The sequence below is a fragment of the Dipteris shenzhenensis genome, chromosome 30 (genome assembly GCF_047967505.1).
Source record: "Dipteris shenzhenensis isolate YYH24624 ecotype China chromosome 30, Dip_SZ_1.0, whole genome shotgun sequence".
NCBI lineage: Eukaryota > Viridiplantae > Streptophyta > Polypodiopsida > Gleicheniales > Dipteridaceae > Dipteris > Dipteris shenzhenensis.
The window spans coordinates 45,255,515-45,277,117 of NC_141625.1; the positions used below are offsets into that span (position 1 = coordinate 45,255,515).

The 21,603-nt window shown below is 39.7% G+C and overlaps 1 protein-coding gene across 1 annotated transcript in view; it reads left to right on the forward strand.

Annotated features, from left to right (window-relative positions):
* The window catches only part of LOC147882206 (P-loop containing nucleoside triphosphate hydrolases superfamily protein), a 128,026-nt gene extending 107,107 nt beyond the window's left edge, over nt 1-20,919 (forward strand). Inside the window, exons 10-12 of the mRNA XM_087401582.1 lie at nt 4,119-4,174; nt 4,464-4,556; nt 20,628-20,919. Of these exons, the coding sequence (XP_087257708.1) occupies nt 4,119-4,174; nt 4,464-4,556; nt 20,628-20,759 (281 nt within the window). The 3' untranslated portion in view covers nt 20,760-20,919. The remainder of the gene's footprint in view (nt 1-4,118; nt 4,175-4,463; nt 4,557-20,627) is intronic.
* The last annotated feature ends 684 nt before the right edge of the window (nt 20,920-21,603 follow it).

Here is a 21,603-nt window from a genome sequence, read left to right on the forward strand (position 1 = left end):
TATTGAATCTTTGCCTTTTTCCTGACTTCCAGGATGCTGTCTACTGCTTTTATTTTTGTTGGCAACTGGAGTAGGAGCATCTTTAGTAGGCATGTGTACCGGAAAGGTGACATGAGGCATTTTATGTGGGTTCAGTGGACACTGTGAAGCCATGTGTTCAAACTTTTTGCATTCAAAACAGGCCCCTGCAAATAAACCCCATTTGAGTTTATAAAATGCACTCCCCATGTTCACATTGTTCACCGTGACTGAATAAGAGTCCGGTGTGGGATTATCAGTATCCTAGAGAATGCAAAATCTGTTTGAATTGCCATTTGGCCGTGGTGGGCAGACCACTTTACCTAAAGAGGCTGCAATTTTAGGCAAAAGTGAGGCCATGCATTGGGGGAAATCAACGACTTCAACCCAGACTGGGCATCTGTGTCTGATTAAAGCCTGAAAGTCCCTTGTGGGAGACCATGGCAAGACATGCACCATTTGCTGTCCAAAAGAAAGAGGTGAATGTTCCAAAAGCATTTGTCTGTGGATCTCATCCACCATGATAACCTCGAAAAAGCCCCTGGCTGCATAGTGTACTTTACGAACAAAAGAGCCAGCCAAAGTGCGTGTCAGCCAGTTGCCTATCTCTGCAGCAGGTGGCATCCGGCCTGGAAAGAATAATATAACTGCATTCTTGGCATACTCTCTGACTGGATCCACAATTTCATCGACCTCAACCATGAGGCCAACTGAGGGAACCGATTCTTTCCAGTCTTTTCTCGTATCTGCAAATCCTTCATGCATTACATCATACACTAGTTGAGCCTCAAGTGTATCATGCATTGTGTCATGCTGCCCTCAACCTGCTTTTGCTTCTTGCAGGGAGCCGAGCGCTCCTTTTGAAATGTTTTTTCATATGAATACTCTGCCATGACTTGGTAAGGAAAGGAGCTTGAGGATGAAGTACCTGTAAGAAGGTGGCGAAAGCCAAAAAAACAGTCCCAAAGGAAAATCAGAAGAAGCCCACAAGAGAGAAGAGGAATTGTGTGACTAGTAAAAGGGGATAGGTAGGAGTTGGCAGAAGACCAGCTAGGGAAGAAAGGCGAAAGGAAAACCCCCAAAGAAGATTCAGATTATACGGTAGGGCTGGATTTGTACGGAAACGTACGATAGACGTACGGTCGCCGTACGGTGACCGTACAGGCGTACGGACGAGGATGGCGCAGAGAGGATGATGTTGACGGAAGACGATCTGTTTGCGATGTACGGAAGTGTACGGATGCACAAAGTAAGGTTATGGAAAAAGGAAAAGATAGCGACGCACACACACGCAGGGTTGGAGCGGGATCACGCAAAGATTTGCAGAAAGGGCAGTATAGTCGCACGGGCTGTCCGTACTGGTGTACGGTACCTGTACGACAGCCGTACAGGTGTACGGGGCAGACGGGGGAGCTGTACGGGGCTCTCACGGCCGGACTGTCTTTCTCTCCAAGCGCTCACGCTTCAAGCATAGAAGATTGTACACACACACACACGTGTGTATGTATGCATGTATGTATGTATTACATATGTGTGTGCGGGTGTATTATTGTAATACATACATACATAAATGTGTGTGTGTGTGTGTGTACATATATACATATACATACTTTATTTTTTGTGAAATCCATATTTGTTTATATTATAAGAAGCAGTTCCCAAAGAGGGAACTTGCCATTACAAACATCAGAAGATTTCAATATAAGACAAGATTGTTCCCAAAACACACTGCAAGTCTCCTAAAATGACCAATCATCAGCATGGTCTCATTCATCAGCTATAGCTAAACCCGCAACCTCTTCTATCGGAGTAGACTCATCAACCAAGCCTTGCCTTTTTTCATCCAAACACCATGAGCCTTCTTGTAACAACACTTCTCAATATGTCCTTTCCTGTAGTTTTTGCAGACCGTTGCATTTTTGTCATCTATGCTCATCCCTGAAGGAAGGGGATTGGAAATACTTTTCAAAGACTTGAAATGCTTGAAGACCTTGAAATCCCTGCAGACGGGGGACTGGAAATCCTTGAAGACAGGGGGCATCAAATCCCTGAAGAGGACTTCAAAACCTTTCAGAGGACTTCAAATCCTTGGAGAAGATAGGACTTCAAATCCTTGAAGAAGATAGCTTTCTTCTATCCTTAATTGCACAAGCTAACACTCCCACCAGCATGAAAGCTTCTGTTTTGTGCTGCTTGCTCAATAGCATCGACACAACATCATGAAAGTCAATTGTATCAAAATTTACCCTTCCAATGTGCTCCAAGTTTGCGCTGTGGCCTTGGAATGTCTACAGTAATCGACTCCAAAAGGGCATCCAAGCCTTAGAGCTTTCTCATTCTTTTTGAAATGTGTGAATAGGATTTTTTTCCGACCCATAGGCAATTCCCTGCAAGTCCTTTCTCCATGTGAAACATCGAATGATCAAACAGACAACTGCCATGATGAAAATTTTCTCCCATTGAATTTCGTGACAAAGCACTCTACCACAATGGGTTTATCTACCTTCGACTATATTTCCATCTCACACCCTACAGATCTGATATGAACCTCAATATTGACGATGACAACTTGACAAAATCTTCGCAGACTTTCAAATCCTAACCCTCGTCGCTCTGATTAGACCTCTGAAGATCTGATACCAATGTTGATAAACCGATGAGATTATTCAAGCTTTATCAATGTCTCTCCCTCTCTCAAATCACCATGGGATAGAAATGCTTACTCCAAAGAGACTTCTTTATTAGACTATCACTCATCCCTAGGCGGCTTGTCGCCAATTAGAGACTGAAACAATGCAAAAGGACCCTAGATGATGAGACTGCTGCTAGTCAACTACAACCAGCAAGACACTTAACAAAGATAACTCTCATGAGCGTGGAAAAAGGGAAGGAACCATCATGTAGAGTAACAGATATATAGATTCACCGAACTGCCTCCATGCTTGGTCTACGAAATCGCTTGAACACGATTGGACAGCCATGTAAAATTCCATGCAAGGAAAGCCACGATGCACTGCATGAGCAGCCCCCCTTCAAGCCCTAGACAAGAACTAGAACCCCTTCAAAGATTATTCAACAAGTTTGCCCGTGTGAAGGTTTCATGTAATCCTAATAACATTCCTGGACCCAAAGGGTGCTATGGAACTTGAACCTTCAATCTATGCGCTTTCCTCTTTTTTTGTGAATAAAAGCTTATTCGAGGTCATTTTTAGCTAGCTTTGTGCCCAAGGAGAGTAGAGTTTTCTTGTAGCATGACATCCTGCATGGCTGATATTTTTGTAGCATGCATTCTAACAGAGTTTCTTGGTAGTAGGCAGTCAAGTTGGTAGAGTAAATGCATGTGGTCTTCTAGAGCACTTTTCAAGGAGATGTTCGTCATTTTTTAGGACTTTTGACGACTCACTTTTCTTGCTTGTAATAAGCTTTGGGACTGGCTGAAATTATTGACTCTTGGATATGCTTGGATTTCACGACTGAGGATAGGAAGTGTGTTGCCATCCTATATTCTCTAGACTCGTTTTTTAAAATATATGATGTTATTATCTTATCGTCAAAAAGTCGGTAACAAGCCCCATATAGGTGAAATACACAATATATGCTGAATCAATTTGAAATTGGTAGGGTATGGCGAAGCTATTTTACAATTTGACTTCTTTAGGGCCTAGAAGGAACTATCAAAAGCCAGTTTATCATTGCTGATTGGAAAAAGATTTACTCTATCAAATGCTGCTCAAAATATTTTCCATTTTCTTTGTTTACTATGGTGGTAGAACTAAAAATAATTTGAGATGTTAGCAACATCACAATTTGTATGAAGTATTTTTTATTTTCTCTTGTATTTCTGTTTGAATTAGGTGAACAATGTTAAGTAATATCTTGGCTTCATGTGCCAGATTTTGACTTAAATTTGCTCTTCTTTTATAACATTTGAAAAATGGTGACACCCAAATTTGGATGAACTAATGTCTTCAGAATTGACTAGAACTTTATTCCAGTTCTTGATTTGGAAGCAAAAGTAAATCTCTGAAAAGTTGACTTTATTTTTTGAAACTTTAGTTGGATTTTGAAACTTCCAAAGGGTTGTGATATATTTTGTGCAGCACTGGACTTTTATGGTGCTCTCCGTTCTCGCACGTATGATCAACATATCCTAAGGGTATACCCAGAACTGTTTCTTATCAATAATTTTCAGAGAAAAGAAAGATTTTGTGTTTAGCTTGTAAGTTTGCTACTGTTGTTTGTCTAGTGCAATTTTTCCTGTTTGTTGTATCCATAAAATGACCAGTTTTAAAGTTAAGCTGGTATAACTCTGTTTTTAATGCATATGCCTTCTTGTTTCACACATTAACCAATCGTTGGAGTATATGATCTTTCACTGAGTTCATTTCTCTTGCTATTTGTTGTTCAAGTTATTGAGTCTTCTTCTATTTTATGTGGTCTTGTAGTGGATCGAAGGGATAGGAGGTTCCGAGAAACTTGGAGAAAAACTACTCCAGAGAAAAAAAGACGAAATTCTTCCTAAGTTTGTTGCTCCCAAGGTAGGTCTTGCAGCATGACTGAATGAGGAACTTTTTTCTGAACTTGACCTGTGGAGGGCTGAAGCTAGTTATATCTTCAATGTTTTCCTATTTTGTTGGCTATGTATACATATGGAAATCATCTTTGCATTATAGGCCAAGGAGAAGCAACGCGGAAGTGATCAGTGAATAACGGCTTTTTTGTCAATTTTGTTTCTTTGAAAACAAATCTTCTTTTCAAGTAGAAAGCTTATAGGAAGGGACCTCATCATGTTATTAAAAAAAAAAGTGATCTATTATTAAGAATAATGAAAATGCATAGAATTAGCATACAGTCTTGTACAAGCCCGTTGGGTGCAAGAAGCAATGGAACGGGAGTAGAGTGCGGGAAGCAAACAAAAAACTGGAGAAAAACGTAGTATTGCTCAAATGGATAAGAGGAAAATACAAAGGGTGGCCTATATGGCCCGCAAGTCAACCATATGGTTGACCACAGAAGTCAACTCATAGAGTTGACTTGACCTACAAGGCTCATACCATGGCTAAGTGCTAACAAACCCCCCTCCATGGTATGGTTGAAGTATCCTGGAAATATCTTAGGAATACCTGGAAACTACATCATGGTTGCACATATTTGTCCAAGAGGGATATAGCAACCTATGATATGTATAGAGTGATCCCTCACACAACAAAAGGAGCCAAGTGTAAAGCATGTTTAAATGCCTCAAACTTGGGCCACAGTAAAGATTTCGTGAAAAGATTTGCCAAGTTGTCCTCGGTGGGAACATAGGACAATTGGATGTCTTCACTGGACATTCGCTCTCGAACATAGTGATAGTGGACTTCAATATGCTTTGTGTGTGCATGAAACATTGGGTTTCTAGAAACCGCCAAAGCACTCTAGCTGTCAATGTAGATCGTAGTAGAGTCGGGCTGAATGATATCAAGATCTACAAGGAACTTGCGAAGCCAAACGCACTCTACTGTAGCTGTGAAAGCTGCTCTATACTCAGCCTCACAACTAACTGGATGTGGCAACTGTAGGCTGCTTCTTGCTGAACCAAGAGATGCATGAATCTCCAAGCATAAAACTGTTGCCATTGTGTGACACCCTAGTGTCGTAACATCCTGCCCAGTTGCTATCTTGAATGCATGCAAAACAAGTGGGGCCTCTAAACCATAGAGTAAACCTAAATGCTGCGTGGCCTTCAAGTATGGAAAGTGAGTTTTTTTATCTGCTCCGACAGCGCCTGCGAGCGAGATTCCCATCTGTACCGTTCGGGAAGTTCTTCTGGCTATTTGGGTTTCATCCATCCAGACTGGAGTTTCATCTTTTCTTCGTTTGGGTTCACTTTTGGGCACTACGGACTTTATGGACATATAGGAATTGTAAAGTCTTTGGTGATCCTACTTTCTCTCTGTTTGGCTTTTTTAGGTTAAATCTTTTGTCCAAAAGGCCAATCTATGAATATAGCTGATTGGAGGCCTAGCACTTTGATGCCTATTATTTATAAGATCGTCACCAAAATGGTGGTTGATCGTCTCAAAGAATATTTACATGATGGCCTTAATCTGGTGCAATATGGTTTTATTACTTGTAAGCATTTAACTGACAATATTGCAAATGCCTATATTGGGATTGAGTTTGCCAAGTATACAGAGCAGGATGTTCTCATGTTGCAAGTAGATATTGCAAAGTCTTTTGATACCATTCAATGGTATTTTATAGCTCAGACCATGCGATCTTTGGGTTTTGGTTAGAAATTGCAGCATATCATCTTTTTGCTCTACAGTAGCCGCATTCATCTTGTCGGGGGATATTTCTGAAGCTTGGACAGTCCATTGTTTAGTTCGCCAAGGCTGTCCTCTTAGTGCTATTCCATATGCTATAGCCACGCATCCTATGCTTCAATAGATTGATTACTTGGTGGTGAAGACTGACATGTTACATGGCTTGCATATTCTTGGAAGTTGCCCTTTGGTTGCTCAGGTTTATGCAGACGATTCTTCTTTTGTTCCACAAAATACTGAAAGGGACCTTTATTCGCTTATGCAAGCTCTCTCCTTGTATGGGCTGGCTGTTGACCTTCATGTCAATTTTCAGAAATCTCGCTTGTTGCCTTTTGCATTCTAACGATTGGTATAGTTTGGTATGGCCGAGGGAAATTGTCCCACCCACACAGCTGGTACACCATCTTGGTTATCCTCTGGGTTGGACAATTACCCGTCGTCAACTGATTGATTGGGTTCTTGCCAAATTAAAGAAAAGCTGGAATATTGGAAGTTAGCTACTTGGCCTTTGCATGTCCGGCTCAAATTGTTCAATCTGTTTTGGTGGCCTACATTCAATTTTATCTGCCATTGATCTTTTTTACCAAAGGCGATCTTACATCCCTTATGTCCACCATCATGGAAATTTTCTGGCGCTCGAAGCGTGTCAGGAAAAGCTTGCGCTTGCTTCCAGTTCAGCAATTATGTTCACCAAAATTACATGGGGGGTTGAATATTCTCAATATTCATGTGCACATTCTAGCTCATAAAGGGAAAACGATGCTATAGTTCCTACAAGGTGATCACCCTTGGGCTGCTATGATGCGCTTCTTGCTTCTTCAAATTAGTACTACTGCTTTTGGCTGGCAACCTACTTAGTGGGATTTTCTGTTGGGCAATATTGAAGGCAAGGGCAAAGATTGCCCTCTTATTTAAATTTTTTTGGATTGAAAACGTATTCTCTCGTATTTGGCTTGGCATGTCGTGACTCCTTGTAGGGTAACTCTTTGAGAGTTGAGAGCATCCACTGGTCACAGGTTTTTTCTCCACCGTTGGCTTTACAGGAGCCCATACGCTCACACTTTCTTAATTCGAAAGGGATCTCCTCTATGGCAGATGTCATTCATGATGATGGCACTCTTCTATCCTTTCCTTTGGCTGCTGGAAAATCTGGCTTAGGGAGGCATTATCGTCCTATATGGCAGGTCATTTCTTGGATGCTTCAATCTTTTCAGCCAATATTGCCTTTAGAACTTCAAGATAGGCTTCAGGATTGGACTCTTCTTCTAGCATACTCGCCCATTCATCCTTTGAAGCTGTCTCATATTACAATGTCATCTTTATATATAGTTATGTTGTCTCCACCTTGGGCGTTAGATAGGGCTAATCAGATTTGGTATTTGCATCGCCGAGTCAATTAGTGGAGGAAAAGATTGAATTAAATTTGGCACTCCAAGATCCCTCTTAGCGACAACAGGTCTTTTTATGGCGTGTTCTGTTGGCGGTTTTTCCATCTAGATAACTTTTTTCATGTAGATGTATTGCTCCGGCTATTTGTCGCAGGTGTTTGGCTCCAAGGAAGTCTGTCTCTCATATTTTTTGGCACCGCCCCAAGACACGGGACTTCTTTGGCATCCTTCGGAGGAGATTACGATTGAGATTTCCTCAGCCTTCTTTTCGAAAGCTTTTCTGGCTTTTTGGGATATATCCTCGAAGGCCGAATTTTGAGTTCTTCTTTACGTGGGTTTGCTACTGGGCACTCTGGACTCTCTAGAAAGATAGGAACCACAAAGTCTTTGGTGATCCTAGTTTTTCTCCTTTTGTTTTCTTTCGTCACTCTTTGCAACAATCACTCTTTGATCGTTTGCAAACTCACTACATAGACTATGATGTATGTTTGTCCTACACGGTCATTTTCTCTTGATGTACTTTTTCAGCTTCACAGTTTTGGGATAGCTACCTTGTAATATAAAGTATTCAAAGTTTTCACCAAAAAATGTATGTGTGTGTGAACGTTGCAACAAGATGCTTATTTTCCTTCATATTGGTCTATGATGCATACCAATTCCACCTTATGATGGCTCCATCAGACTTTAGAATTGGCAGCTCATGCCCTATAATCATGGATTACATCCCATTTCTTTGCAAGCCATTTCTTCTATGCAAACGGGTACATCTTTTCTCTGAGCATCTTGGTCTGAGTACATTTTTCTGAGCATGGCCTATATTGTGATTTCGTAGACAATTTTATCATAACATCACACACCCTTTAGTCATAAAACTACCCCACAAAGATGCTATATACATTTAATTACATTTCTTTCCAATAGTATTTAGGGCTTAAAAGATTCCTTTATTCACAAAACTACTTTTCATGTCTACTTCATTTCAACACCCTCCACCTATATCATCCATCATTCATACTATCATGATAGATAGTGATTTATCGATGAAATGATTGCAAGTCACATGGTGAAGAATTTAGGGTGCAAATTTGCATGCATCTATGCCGAAACGTTTATTAGTTGCATCAAGGAGATACTTTAAGATTCAATTCACCATGATGATCATTTGTACATAACTCATAGTTTTGACATGCAAACCTTAACTAAGATTTGACATGATTGTCACATCTCTAGCAAATAGAAAAAGTTTTATGAAACCAACATGCTCAAAATTGAATATGTGATATTGAGATTAATATTCATGGGTACTCACATGATGTACTAATAGTTCTTCAATATGATTACTACATCTCTAGCAAATGAAATAGGTGCAAGACACCACAAAAGTTATGCATGTTCAATACTAGGGCATCACAAGCATAATGAATTGCTTGAAGGGAAAAATTCATGTCAAATCACTAGACTCAATCTTCTTTATTGATGGCATCCACATAGATATTGCGATGATGCCTTCTCTCTTTGATGGGGGCATTAAATGCAATGTCATTACACATCATCTCAGCCATAGCACCTGCATAAGAAGGCAAAAAGCTAAAATAGATCAATCAATATCAATGCCTCATTGATAATAATATTCTCCAACAGATAGGTTTAAAAAGATAAAACACGAGAGTAACATACTTACCAGTCATCTGGAAGATTAACTACCATTTCCACATCTTCGGAATCATTTAGAGTCCCATAGTTGCTTAACACATTTCCCTTTCCTTTCTGTCCATCCAAAAATGGTTGCAATATAGAATTGCAAATGTCAGGATCATTATCAATAGATAAGCATGCTCTCCCAAAATGCAAGCATGCTTTTTGCATAGAACACGCATGCTCTCCCAAAATGCAAGCATGCCTCATTGATAATAATATTCTCCAACAGATAGGTTTAAAAAGATAAAACACGAGAGTAACATACTTACCAGTCATCTAGAAGATTAACTACCATTTCCACATCTTCGGAATCATTTAGAGTCCCATAGTTGCTTAACACATTTCCCTTTCCTTTCTGTCCATCCAAAAATGGTTGCAATATAGAATTGCAAATGTCAGGATCATTATCAATAGATAAGCATGCTCTCCCAAAATGCAAGCATGCTTTTTGCATAGAACCAGTCCCAGCACCTAAGTCCACCACATGTCCAGAAAGTGGACACAACAACTCCAAGAAGTACAACATCATGCATGGAGCCTTCTCCAATGCACCTCTCCATGGAATACTCTCTCCATGTTTTATAGTCTGCTCACTTGTTGGTAAATAATGATGAAACAAACTACTTCCAAAAGCAATGCCCAATTTGGTACCAACCACGGAAGCATTTCCAAGATTACAAACACAAGACATACCAGCCCGATGAAGAAGGCATAAAACCACAACATCCACCTAAACACAAGAAAAGAATTAAACTTATGCTTAGTACAAGCCATTTCATTATACAAGAGCATAAATTCTTTCAACAGGTCATTGTAAGACAATTGTCTCACCTTATGATCAATATCACAAACTTTGATTGCACAATATGCATCCAAGCATTGCATGTACATTCGACATGCAAACTCCAATCTACTGATCCTAGCATAACGTTTAACCAAATGGAGAACATGAGAAGCACAAATAACTAGAATTCAAACCAAAATCTGAAACAATTGTGGCCGCCACTAGCAAGGAGTAGCCTACATGGTCCTCTTCTAATAAATTCCAAGATGGAGATGTGGAATCCTCTACTCCAAGAGCTTCTAGCTGTGTAGGCAGATCAAGAATGACAAAATCTACCGCCCAAGCAACACTCTTACCATTTCTTGTTTTTCTTTCACCTCCAAGACCCACAAAGTATTCCTTCATGTCTATATAGGCTTGTGTGAAGTTTGAGACAAACAATTGCTTCCCAAACTCGACATAATCACAGCACCAAACCTTGCAATATGAAGCATCACATGTGCCACTCCGATTCAAAGTTAGAGAGGTCAATGGAATGTACAAAAAGCGGATAGACCTATCTTTCCATTTACATCCTTTCAAAATGGGTGTAGACTGCAGTACCTGCACATCTGTATCCACACCACATATGTAAAGACACAAAGTGATAACAACATATGTTACACAAACAAATAATAGCTTGAAAAAAGATCAAGAGATCTTACCATTATTAGTACTAGGATTTTTTGGTGGCCTACCACCCTTCTTTAGTTCCATACTTGAATCCTTGTCCTTTTTAGTTATCTTCTCAAGTGTTTTTTGAACCTCAATGACTGCATCATCCTCGTGGACTGAATTTGAGCTTGATGAACCCATCTCTCCCTTTTTATGCTGTGTGTACAGCTCTACCTCCTCCTCGATGCAACATCCTTTTTTCATATCGAGCCACCACTGGCAGTTCTTTCTCTCCCACTTAGAGACCACTTAGAGGGCACTTGCTTCCCTTCTTTTTCTATCATGTTTGGAGAGTACATACAGAATTTTAAGTTCTGAATTTTTGTTCATGCTCGACATATGGGCAACAATTTTCCAATCTTACCAACAGCTTTTAAGGATTGCAAGAATCTGCATACAATAAGAGTCTTAGTACAGAAGGAAAAAACATATATTGCTTATCTTAATACCAATCGTCGAGATGCCCTCCTCATCTCCATTTGTCCTGTTGCAGCTGTAGCAACAGTCATTGAATCCTTTAAATCTTCATAAAGTTCAAGTCTGCTCATTGCTTGTATTTCCCCAAAATACTCTCTCAACGTAGGATCTTGAGGAAGCACAAGGCTAGCTTGTTGACTAGCAACCAAGACTTGAGAGAGTAACCTCTCAGATTCACAAAGCAACTGATCCATCCATGCCTCTTTCGCCATCCACTTTATGAATTCTCTATCAGCTTTTGGCATCCCATAACTTGTTCTCAAATTTGAATCTGACCCTAATATTCTGAGGGTTGCTAGTTGTGTCTCCTTTGAGACTTTTGCAATGAAGATGGTATACAACTTTTCCAATGTGACAATGGATGCTTTATCATCAAATGGAAGGCTCCACAAGATATTAAACCAATCTTCACCATTTGTTGGTTTGACAATAGAAAGAATCTACTTATAAACAATACATGCAATCGTCACACTCAACTGTATTTTCTGATCATACAATTCATGCATATCCCATACCTTCATCATTTTCTAAACAAACATCATATTTACATCCTTTTTTAATATTATGAGTTCTTTCTCAATCTCAAAAAACACTTGAACACTTTAAAAAATCAACTTTATGTTAAGAATCGTTAAATTAACCATACCTTGATGATTTTTCGACCATACTTGAGATTCACATCCTTTCGAATACTTTTAAGTGCTTTCTCCATACCAGCAACACTCAAATTTGGTGGAAGTTCCTTTATCTTTGCCTCATAATCTTGCTTGTATAGTGGCTAAAATATATTCCAAAGAAATGAATGAGTACAATGAATTAGTTAGTTCTACTTCAAAAGACATCCATGACAAATGGTATGAAACTTACTGCAAATACCATTCTCCCTAGCATCAGAGATGTCAAAGGATACCAAGTACTTGATCCTTTACTGCTTTCATTTGCCCTATGCTTTTCAAGTGTCTTTTTTTCTTCCTCAGAAAAAAGTGATAAGTACTCATTCTCATCACACAAACACATTGTCTTCGTGTTGTACAAATAATCCTTGAGATTTGTTTTAATAATTGATGTTTCATTAAGGCTGAAAAATAAAAAATATATAGCTTCAAACATATTAAGAATTGTTCACAAAACCCTTAAAAGCTCGAAAAAAGGTAACACATATAAGCAAGAACTCACACTTACATATTGAACCTTTGAAGAGCAGCTATTAGCTTCATTTCTATTTCTTTCTCTGGGGTAATAAAACTTGCTAAAACTCGAATATGCCATGCCTTTGATGTCTTGAATTTCTCTTCAATTAGAGACATCCATGCAATAGTACGGTGATTCCCCTCCCACACAAAAAACATCTTTCAAGACAAAAATGACCAATCAGCATCATCAACAATCTGTGCCTCAAATTCTGCATTTACATCCCTCCAACAAGAATCCCATGATTGTTCAATTTCATCTGTCACCTCTTGTGAAACACCATCCGGAAGTGTTGTCCTTTCTGTTGAATATATTTTTCTGCCTCTAGAGCTTGCTTTAGGCTATCCATATCAGTTCGTAGGCCTCTCACTCTTGTGTTTACAACACAACGACATAATGGGATCAAGGGAGAAATCTTTCCAAGATTGATTGCAAGAGATATCAAGTGCAGCATCCTTCCCCTGGCCAATATCAAGTGCAGCAGGAAACTCTTACTCAAACTCCTCATCCAGTTGTTTATCTTCTTTCTTTCTCTTCTTAGAAGATTCCTCCACAATCATAGTAGTGTCTTCAAAGTCTTCCATCTACTTATCCTCTTCAACTCCAATTTCAACCTCTTTTTGAATCTCTAAATTTGGTATAGATTCCACTTGCAAACTTCTCTTTCTACTTGTCCTTCCACCTCTCCTGCCTCCTTGTTCTCCTCTTCCACCTCTCCCCCTTCTCTCAGAAGTTCTTATTTTTACCATCTTGCCAATGTGACAAAAATGCATTTAAAAAAACAAGTCATCGCATGGCATAGAATAGACTTACAAGGTCAAGTAAGTCCCATCATTACTTCAATAGCATACAAAGAAAGCCCAAGAGTCTTCAAAATAGAAAATACCTGAAGCTTGATCGTGATGCTGCTAATTGAAGCTGAACTTGACGAGATGATGGGGTTTGAGGAAACTAGCTGGACAACAAAAGCATACAAGGAAAAGTTATTAAGCATACAAGAACAAGTTATTAACCGCAAAAGCGTACAATATCTCGGATATACTGTGTTGTGTCTATCTTAATATATTTCTTCTCTGGTTCTTAGCGAACCTCGCCACCCCCAACAGAAATCGGTGTTACAAAGTGGTGCGAGGTTAAAATCTAAACAATGACAGAAATTCTGTGCAGAAATCGGTGAGAAGAACTTACAACATCGTGCGAGCATCAAAATGGAAGCAAAGGTAGATGAATTCCGTTGCAGAAATTGGCAGGCCGGAAAGGTAGGTGTAAGCAGTGATGGAGAAAGCGTGAGGTGAGTTAGGAAGGAGCGAGGCAAGGGAGGAAGGGACACAGAGAGGGTACGGAGGCGAGGCAGAGGGAGGGAGGCGAGGCGAGCGAGGGAGGGAGCGAGGCAGAGGGAGGGAGGGAGTGAGGGAGGGAGGCAAGGTGAGGGAGGGAGTGAGGCAAGGGAGGAAGAAGCGAGGCGAGGAAGGGAGGGACACAGAGAGGGTACAGAGGCGAGGGAGGGTGGCGAGGCAGAGGAAGGGAGGGAGGCGAGTGAGGGAGGGAGGGAGGCGACGTGAGGAAGGGAGGGACGGAGGCGACATGAGGAAGGAGGGAGGCGAGGGAGGAAGGAGGGAGGCGAGGAAGGGAGGGAGGGACACGGAGAGGATACAGAGGCGAGGGAGGGAGGCGAGGCAGAGGGAGGGAGGGAGGCGAGCGAGGGAGGGAGGCGAGGTGAGGGAGGCGAGCGAGGGAGGGAGCGAGGGAGGGAGGGAGGCGAGGTGAGGGAGGAAGCAAGACAGAGAGGGAGGTGAGGGAGGGAGGGAGCGAGGGAGGGAGGGATGTGAGGGAGGGAGCGAGGAGCTAGAGGGACAGATAGAAGGCCAATAGACCCCTTTCGTCGACGAAAGGAGTCTATTGGCCTTTAATTTTCTTAAGGGCTCTCGTGAAAACTAAAGGCCAATAGACCCCTTTCGTCGACGAAAGGGGTCTATCGTTCTTTAATTTTCTTAAGGGCTCTCGTGAAAATTAAAGGCCAAAAAACCCCTTTTGTCGACGAATGGGGTCTATTTTCACATTTGCAAAGCTCAAATAGTAGGATTGATATTTGTAGAAATTGGCATCCCTCTTCCATGATAAAGAACACCTTTGCTAGCAAGGGACTACCACATGTCCTCGACTGACCCAAGTACTTAACCTTGCCTCTTTATTAGCTAGCACTCCTTACCACACAAAAATTCATTTATTTTGTCGTCTTTATTATTTCAAATCATTACAATCAATGCGTTTATTTTATTCACCGTGACGGGACGACATACTGGCAATCGCCATCATAATCATCCCGTTGGAGATGGTTTGACTAGGAGAACAAAGGATGCCATTAAAACCAAAGTTTTTGAAATGGTGAGGGCTGGTGGTGCTGTATGCCCTAAAGGGATACAAAATATAGTTGTCCAAGACATTATTATGGAAACGTTATTGTCTAAAAAAGTGCAAGATGGGATTAAGATGTCGGATGTTGAGCTACAAGATTTGCTAAAACAATGTGAACCTTTGCTCGACAAAAGAAGGTAATTACCATAATATTTGTCATTGCATTGGTTTATTAAATTATGTTATTGATAATAAATATTGACCAACTTTATGTCTGTGTATAGATTATCAAGATGGATTGAGAAGGGTCGACGTGACTCTCGACCTGTGTCAGATGGGCTAGATGGAATTTTATACTTGAAAAGACATTGTAGATATAATTATTTCCAAAGTGTAGTGTTTCCTGGACAATTGCAACATAGTTCATTTAGCAGGTGTCATGTATTTAAAATGTCTACCCAAGGTTCTGGTTCAGGGGTTGATTTGGTAAATAAAATGAGACCTGGAGGAGAACTGGGTCATTGTTGGGTGTTGTTTGATTTTGTGAAGCGAATGAAAGATTGGACTACCATGGATTGCCATGTGTATAATCCTTTTATCCAAGAGTTGCAAACAATTGCAACTTGTGACTTCAAGGTGGAAGATACTCACGCACAACTTCTATTTTGGGATACTCTCAACAAAGTAATGGTTTCAGAAGGGTTTGACCATGCTGAATTCAAAGGGTTCATGGCAAATGAGGCCCTAGCCAACTGGAGAGTTGTACGTGCCACTTTCAATGGTGGCCCTGACAATATAATGGAAGGGAAAGAGCGTTCTTGCCTTTTCCATTGGGAACAAAGTCTTCATTCCCATGCAAAGGCATGTATAAAAGTTGGCAGCCAAGAGGAATTTAAAATCCGATGTAGACGCTGGAAGGATGCCTCTACAGAGCAAGCTGCAGAAGTCGAAATGAGAAGCCTAAGGGCATGGTAGAATGCAAGCCATGCAAGTGACTCAGATTTGCCACGGCTTGAAACTTGGTTTGCATGGTGGCATGCTAGGATTTCCCATTGGGGCCACTACATTATAGAGGTTGGTTTTGTATTTCTCTTGAATTTTTTTAAATCATGTTTATAATGTAATTTTGCCATTACAATATCTCTGCAATGCTTGGTTTGCAGAGTATATTAGATAACGAGAAGTACTTGATACCTCGAACAAATCTAGCAGAGTCTATTCATGGTAGTTGGAGGGCTGGATTGAACCATGTCAAATATGTTGGTCTCTACAATGCCTCTATTAGTGACCTCTCAAATGCAATTTTACAAAGCTCTAGGTACACATCTTTTTTGAAGGGCCAGTTCATCGGAAGTGGGCTGAGTCTAGAGACCTTAAAAAAAGATCTTCAAAATCTCGGACTGACATTAGTGCCAAAACAGTTGTTGATCTAACAAGTAATGTTGCAAAGGAAATGGGTGTTGTATCTGAAGTATGTTTCAATGATGGAGATGACAAGACTCTACGAAGGAAAAGGCCAAAGTCAATGCCTTCAAATATATGTGAGGATGATAGTCACCGCCCTGAGTATAGTTATGCAAATAAGAAAAGATACTCCATGTCTCCAAAATCTAGTACTAAATTTGCAATAGAGAGTTTTGAGGATGATGATTCCAAGAGTGTACAAGCAAAGCAATCAGATGGCGAAACAAAATCTCCAAAGAAATGGAAAATAGAATTCAGAGGTCATTGGTCATGAAATGCATTGTTAAGGACGCAACAGTCGTGAAGGCCATGGAGCATGCTGAGTTCATTGTTTCTACAGAAGGGTCAATGCGAAAAGGTATTGAATACAAGGTTGACATTTCTTCATTTCCTTCTTGCAATTGTGAAGACTTCATTGGACGATCATGCAAATTGGATGCCTATATTTCATGCAAACATATTTATTACATCTTCCTTTCATACCTTGGATTGGATAGCAGAAATAATATGTTTGTTCACCAAGCCACCTTGAGTAAAAAAGAGATATTCCAGGCATTGTCCCGCATGCCTTGAGGTTTAGTTTTTGGAGACTGTACTTTCATGATCGTCAACAGAAAATGGAAGGGTTTTTCCATGAGGATTTTGAACCACAAAAATAGTATTTTTTTGAAGACCGAATCTTCATGATGTTGAATACAAAATGAAAAGATATTTACAATAATCCTTTTTTCCATGAAGATTTTGAACCACAAGAACAATGTTTTTGGACCCTTTTGCATTTCTCCTTGTGTAAATTTTTGGTTTGTTTCTCTACTTGTTGATAATTTTGGCAGGACGCTTTGTAGGATGATTCTGCAATCACAAAACTTTCAATATGTCTATTATGTGATAAATCATGTCTTCATTTATAGTGATGTAGGTATTTGAAATAACATGAACTCAACACAACTAGTAGCAAAATACCAAACTATGAGTGTAAAATATTGACTTAAAATTTGGCTATATTTGTTACATTTCTTTTTGTACCTTGGATTGGATATAAGAAATCATTTTTTCCATAAGTAATTTGAACCACAAGGATAGTGTGCTAATTATTCTCCACTTGATAATTGTGGTAGGACATTTTGAAGGATGATTTTACATCACAAAAGTTTGAACATGTCTTCTATGTGATAAATCATGTCTTCATTTTCATTTGCATAGGAATTGGAATATACAACAAATAACAAAATAGAAAATATTGTGAGTGTATTTGACTTAAAATTGGGCTATATTATTTACATATTACTTCTATGGATAGAAAAGATAATATTTTTGGTCACCAAGCTAACCAAAAGAGATCTTCACAGCATTATCTTGGATGCCTCAAGGCGTGGTTTTTGCAGATTGCATACCTTCATGATGTTGAACAAAATTTGAAAGGACTATTATAATAATACGTTTTACCATGGAAATTTTGAACCACCAAAATAATGTTTTGGAGTCTTTTTCATCACTCCTTATGGAAACTTTGGGCTATTTCTATACTTCATACTTGATAATTGTGATAATTGTGATGGGACGCCTTGTAGGATGATTTTACAATCACAAAACTTTGAACGTATCTTTTACGTTATAAATCATATCTTCATTTGTAGTGATGTAGGTTGGAAACATATTAAAATTGTCAATATAGAATAATTAGAAAACTATGAGTGGAAAATATTTTGATTTAAAATTAAGCTAGTGTAACAAAGATGCAGAATGCTGGATTTTGCTAAGGTCGAACGTAATCTTTTTTTTTTGGTGAACTATACATCCCTTTTAATCAAAAAAGGGGTCTAGCAACTTCAAGATTTGTTTTTTGGTTATTGGTTGTTGTGGTTTATTAGTTTACAAGGATAACCACTTCTTTTATTGAGCAATATGGACCCTTCATTTACAAAACGGTTTCATAATCATGGCCTCATTTCATGAACTTCAAGAGTTAGAAAACTTGTTTAGTCAGAAATGAGGATATCCATTTCTTTCATTAAGCAATATGACCTCTTTATTCACAAAAGGGGTCCATACACTTGGATTGTTTTCATAAACTTTGACACAAAAAAACTACATTCTGATCCAATTTGCTCAAATGCTCAGATGGTTTTGCTCAAAAATTGGAAATCCCCTATGCAAACTTATAGGCTGATTTTGCCTCCTCCATGGATTGCGCAGCATGGGAATACCCTCTGGCATCTGCACAAATCTCTTTCATGGTGGAAGTCAAATCTCAAAGTAGTATGGAGAAGTAAGCTACCTTTAAAGCAAAGATTGTTTCTTTGGAGATGTTTGGTTGGCGTTTTTCTAGTGGGAGACACTTTGGGCAAACGTGGGATTGCAGATTCTCATTGATTGAGGTGTTCTACTTCTGCACAAAGAGTTCCACGTCTTCTTTGGTTTTGTCCTTACTCTAAAGCACTCTTGGACAGCATTTCCCACTGTCTTCGCTTGAGATTCCCAGGTCATCGATTTGGGAAGTTTTTTTGGTTATTTGGCAGATTGACTCCAGCACAATCCCAATATTCTCTCTTTTTTCATTGCGTCAGATTTTGGGCGTTTTGGACTATTTGGAAGCAAAGGAATCAGGTCTTCTTAGGCAATCCATTGCTTCAACCATATGAGTTTTTTAGAATATCATTATGGCAATCTCTGTATGATGCTTGTCATGAGAATGACTTAGATGTATCTACTTTCAAGGTGTTTTCCAATTGCTTTTGATTTTTCAGAATAGTCTGTTTTCCAGGCTATTCTCATTGTAAAAAGTTTCTTATTATAAAGTGGTTTCACAAAAAAAAAAGTGTGTGTGTGTGTGCAGCATTCTGAGTTTTCACCCAAAAAAAAAGTGTGCGCGCGTGCGTGTGTGTGTATATGGGCTGGTAGGGGGGGGAGAGAAAGAGAGAGAGAGAGAGAGAAGAAGAAGAAGAAGAAGAATATATTATCGTCCTCTGAAGACCAAAACCGGCCTATGGGACCTGAGCAATACAATATCACAAGTACATGAAAGCTCCTCCCGAAGATGGGAGGGTGGAAAGAGAAACCACCTTCTAGGATTCAGGTGGATTCCTATGCTTGAAGAGCTTATACACAAATGTTCCTAAAGCTGAAGGTGACCCTTTATGGAGCAAATCAGCCAGTTTGTTATGTCCCTCAAGGAGGTGATTGAACTCTTCCCTAATGTGTGCATAGTGAGGGCATATCATTACCATGTGTTCTTCTGTTTCAACCATACCTTGATCACATAGTTGGCATATTCTACTCTCCCTTGGCATCTTTTTCCATCCCCCTGTTTCTATTCGCAGCTGGTGTGATCGGGTGCGAAGTGAGGCTAAAGCCCTCCGTTTATGCACTGCTATAGGTGTACATATGTACTTCTGCGTTGTTGTCTCCCTTCCTGTATAAATTGACCAATATTCGGGGTTGATATATGTGCGATAGTACTCAAATTTATCTTTGTTTTCTGCTGTTTGCCATTTCCTGTGTAGTGCATTCAGCAGGTCATAATGAAAAGCCTCTTCATCAATCTCCTCTGAAGAGTAGTTTAAATACTCTTCTACTTCCCACTTCTTGAACCATTTTTTTAGGTCCTGTGCCCATCCGGATGTCAAAATCTTGCCCTTGTTTGTCTTTTGAAGCTTCTGACTTTCATTCCATGCTCTCTTTGGTAGCCTTTCATTATCCATGCACTTGACCTTTGTGATGTATCTGAGTACTCTCTTCAGAGCATGTAGCTCTATGGGTATACATCCTGTCTCTAGGAGTAACAAAGAGTATGGTGTAGTAGCCTTGATGCCCAGGTGCCTCCTAATGAAAGACTTTTGCATTTTCTCTATCTCATTCCACGTTGATGGAGATATACTCCCACCCCATACCTCTACTCCGTAGAGTACTGTCTGTATCACATATGCCCCAAAGATCATATTTCGTACTTGCCACCTTCTCGTATTGCTATTGTTGCACTCATTTTCAAATTGGAAGTATTTTGCCCATCCTGCATCAAGTCTCCGTTGCACACAGCTGTTCCATCTATTATTGGCGGGGATTTCAATACCCAAGTATTTGAATGAGTGCACTGTCTCAATGGGTTGTCCTTTATATAAGATTTGGAGGGGGCTGCTTGGCTGTATAGTCTTGACTATCATGAGAGAGAGAGAGAGAGAGAGAGAGAGAGAGAGAGAGAGAGTTATAATTTGTTGCTTCTCTTGACTTCAGCAAACAGTTGGAGATTTAATAGAAGCAGGCCGTTCTCTTGTTGAAGATCAGAAGATGGTCATGCAAATGCGCCTTTCAGACGAGTACATGAAGAAACAAACAGGAATAGGACCAGGGCTGTCCCTCTCATAGCGACTCATTTACCGAACATGTGGCTGCCATTAATGTTGCCTGTGTAAATGAATTTTTTACATTTATTCTTGATAGAAAGTTTTTAATTCGCTTTTGCTTGCTGTCTACTGTTTCCAGAATGGCTTTTATGTTGTTCCTTTTTTTTGGGTGTCTTGTTTCTAGAATGAAATTTGTATTGGTGTTATCTATTATTGCAATCCTGAAACTTTGGTTCTTTCTTATGCTGTCATAAAGATAGACCTGGAACCAGCATAGTGTACACCTCTAGCAAGGAGCTGAAGCCTGTGAAAAGTATTGTTGTCAAAACAAGTTTTGTTTTGCTGCTGTTTAGATATACTGAAGATTGTCATCATGGAATCTGTAATTTGTATGAGCTTCTGCATCCAGTCCAATATTCAGCTGTTATTATGAGCAGATAAGTATTGTGATTTTTTAACCTAGATTTGAACATTTAGTAATAAGGAAAGATTTGCTTCCCGCATGTTTTGCTTACCATCCATGCATATTGAATGATGATGAGAGCAAGTCTATCAGTCTTGTATATGAAGTAAGAGAGAAATGCTAGAAGAATATTTCACACATGGAAGTCTTGTCTTGCCAGAGCATGCGAAGATCAATGTATCGACGAGGATAGAGATATAAGGTGAATTGGGGATGATCATTATATGGCATTATTCAATAGTGCTCAGTTGTAGACATTCAGCTTTTTATTTCTTGCTCTTGCTAAGGACTTCCTCTAATGGGCTCATGAACATTTTCTTCATATTGGCTTTCTCTAAAGCACCCATGAGTTGCCAACTCAGGAATCACTGTGGGAGAGAGCTTCCATATACATGAAAAATAC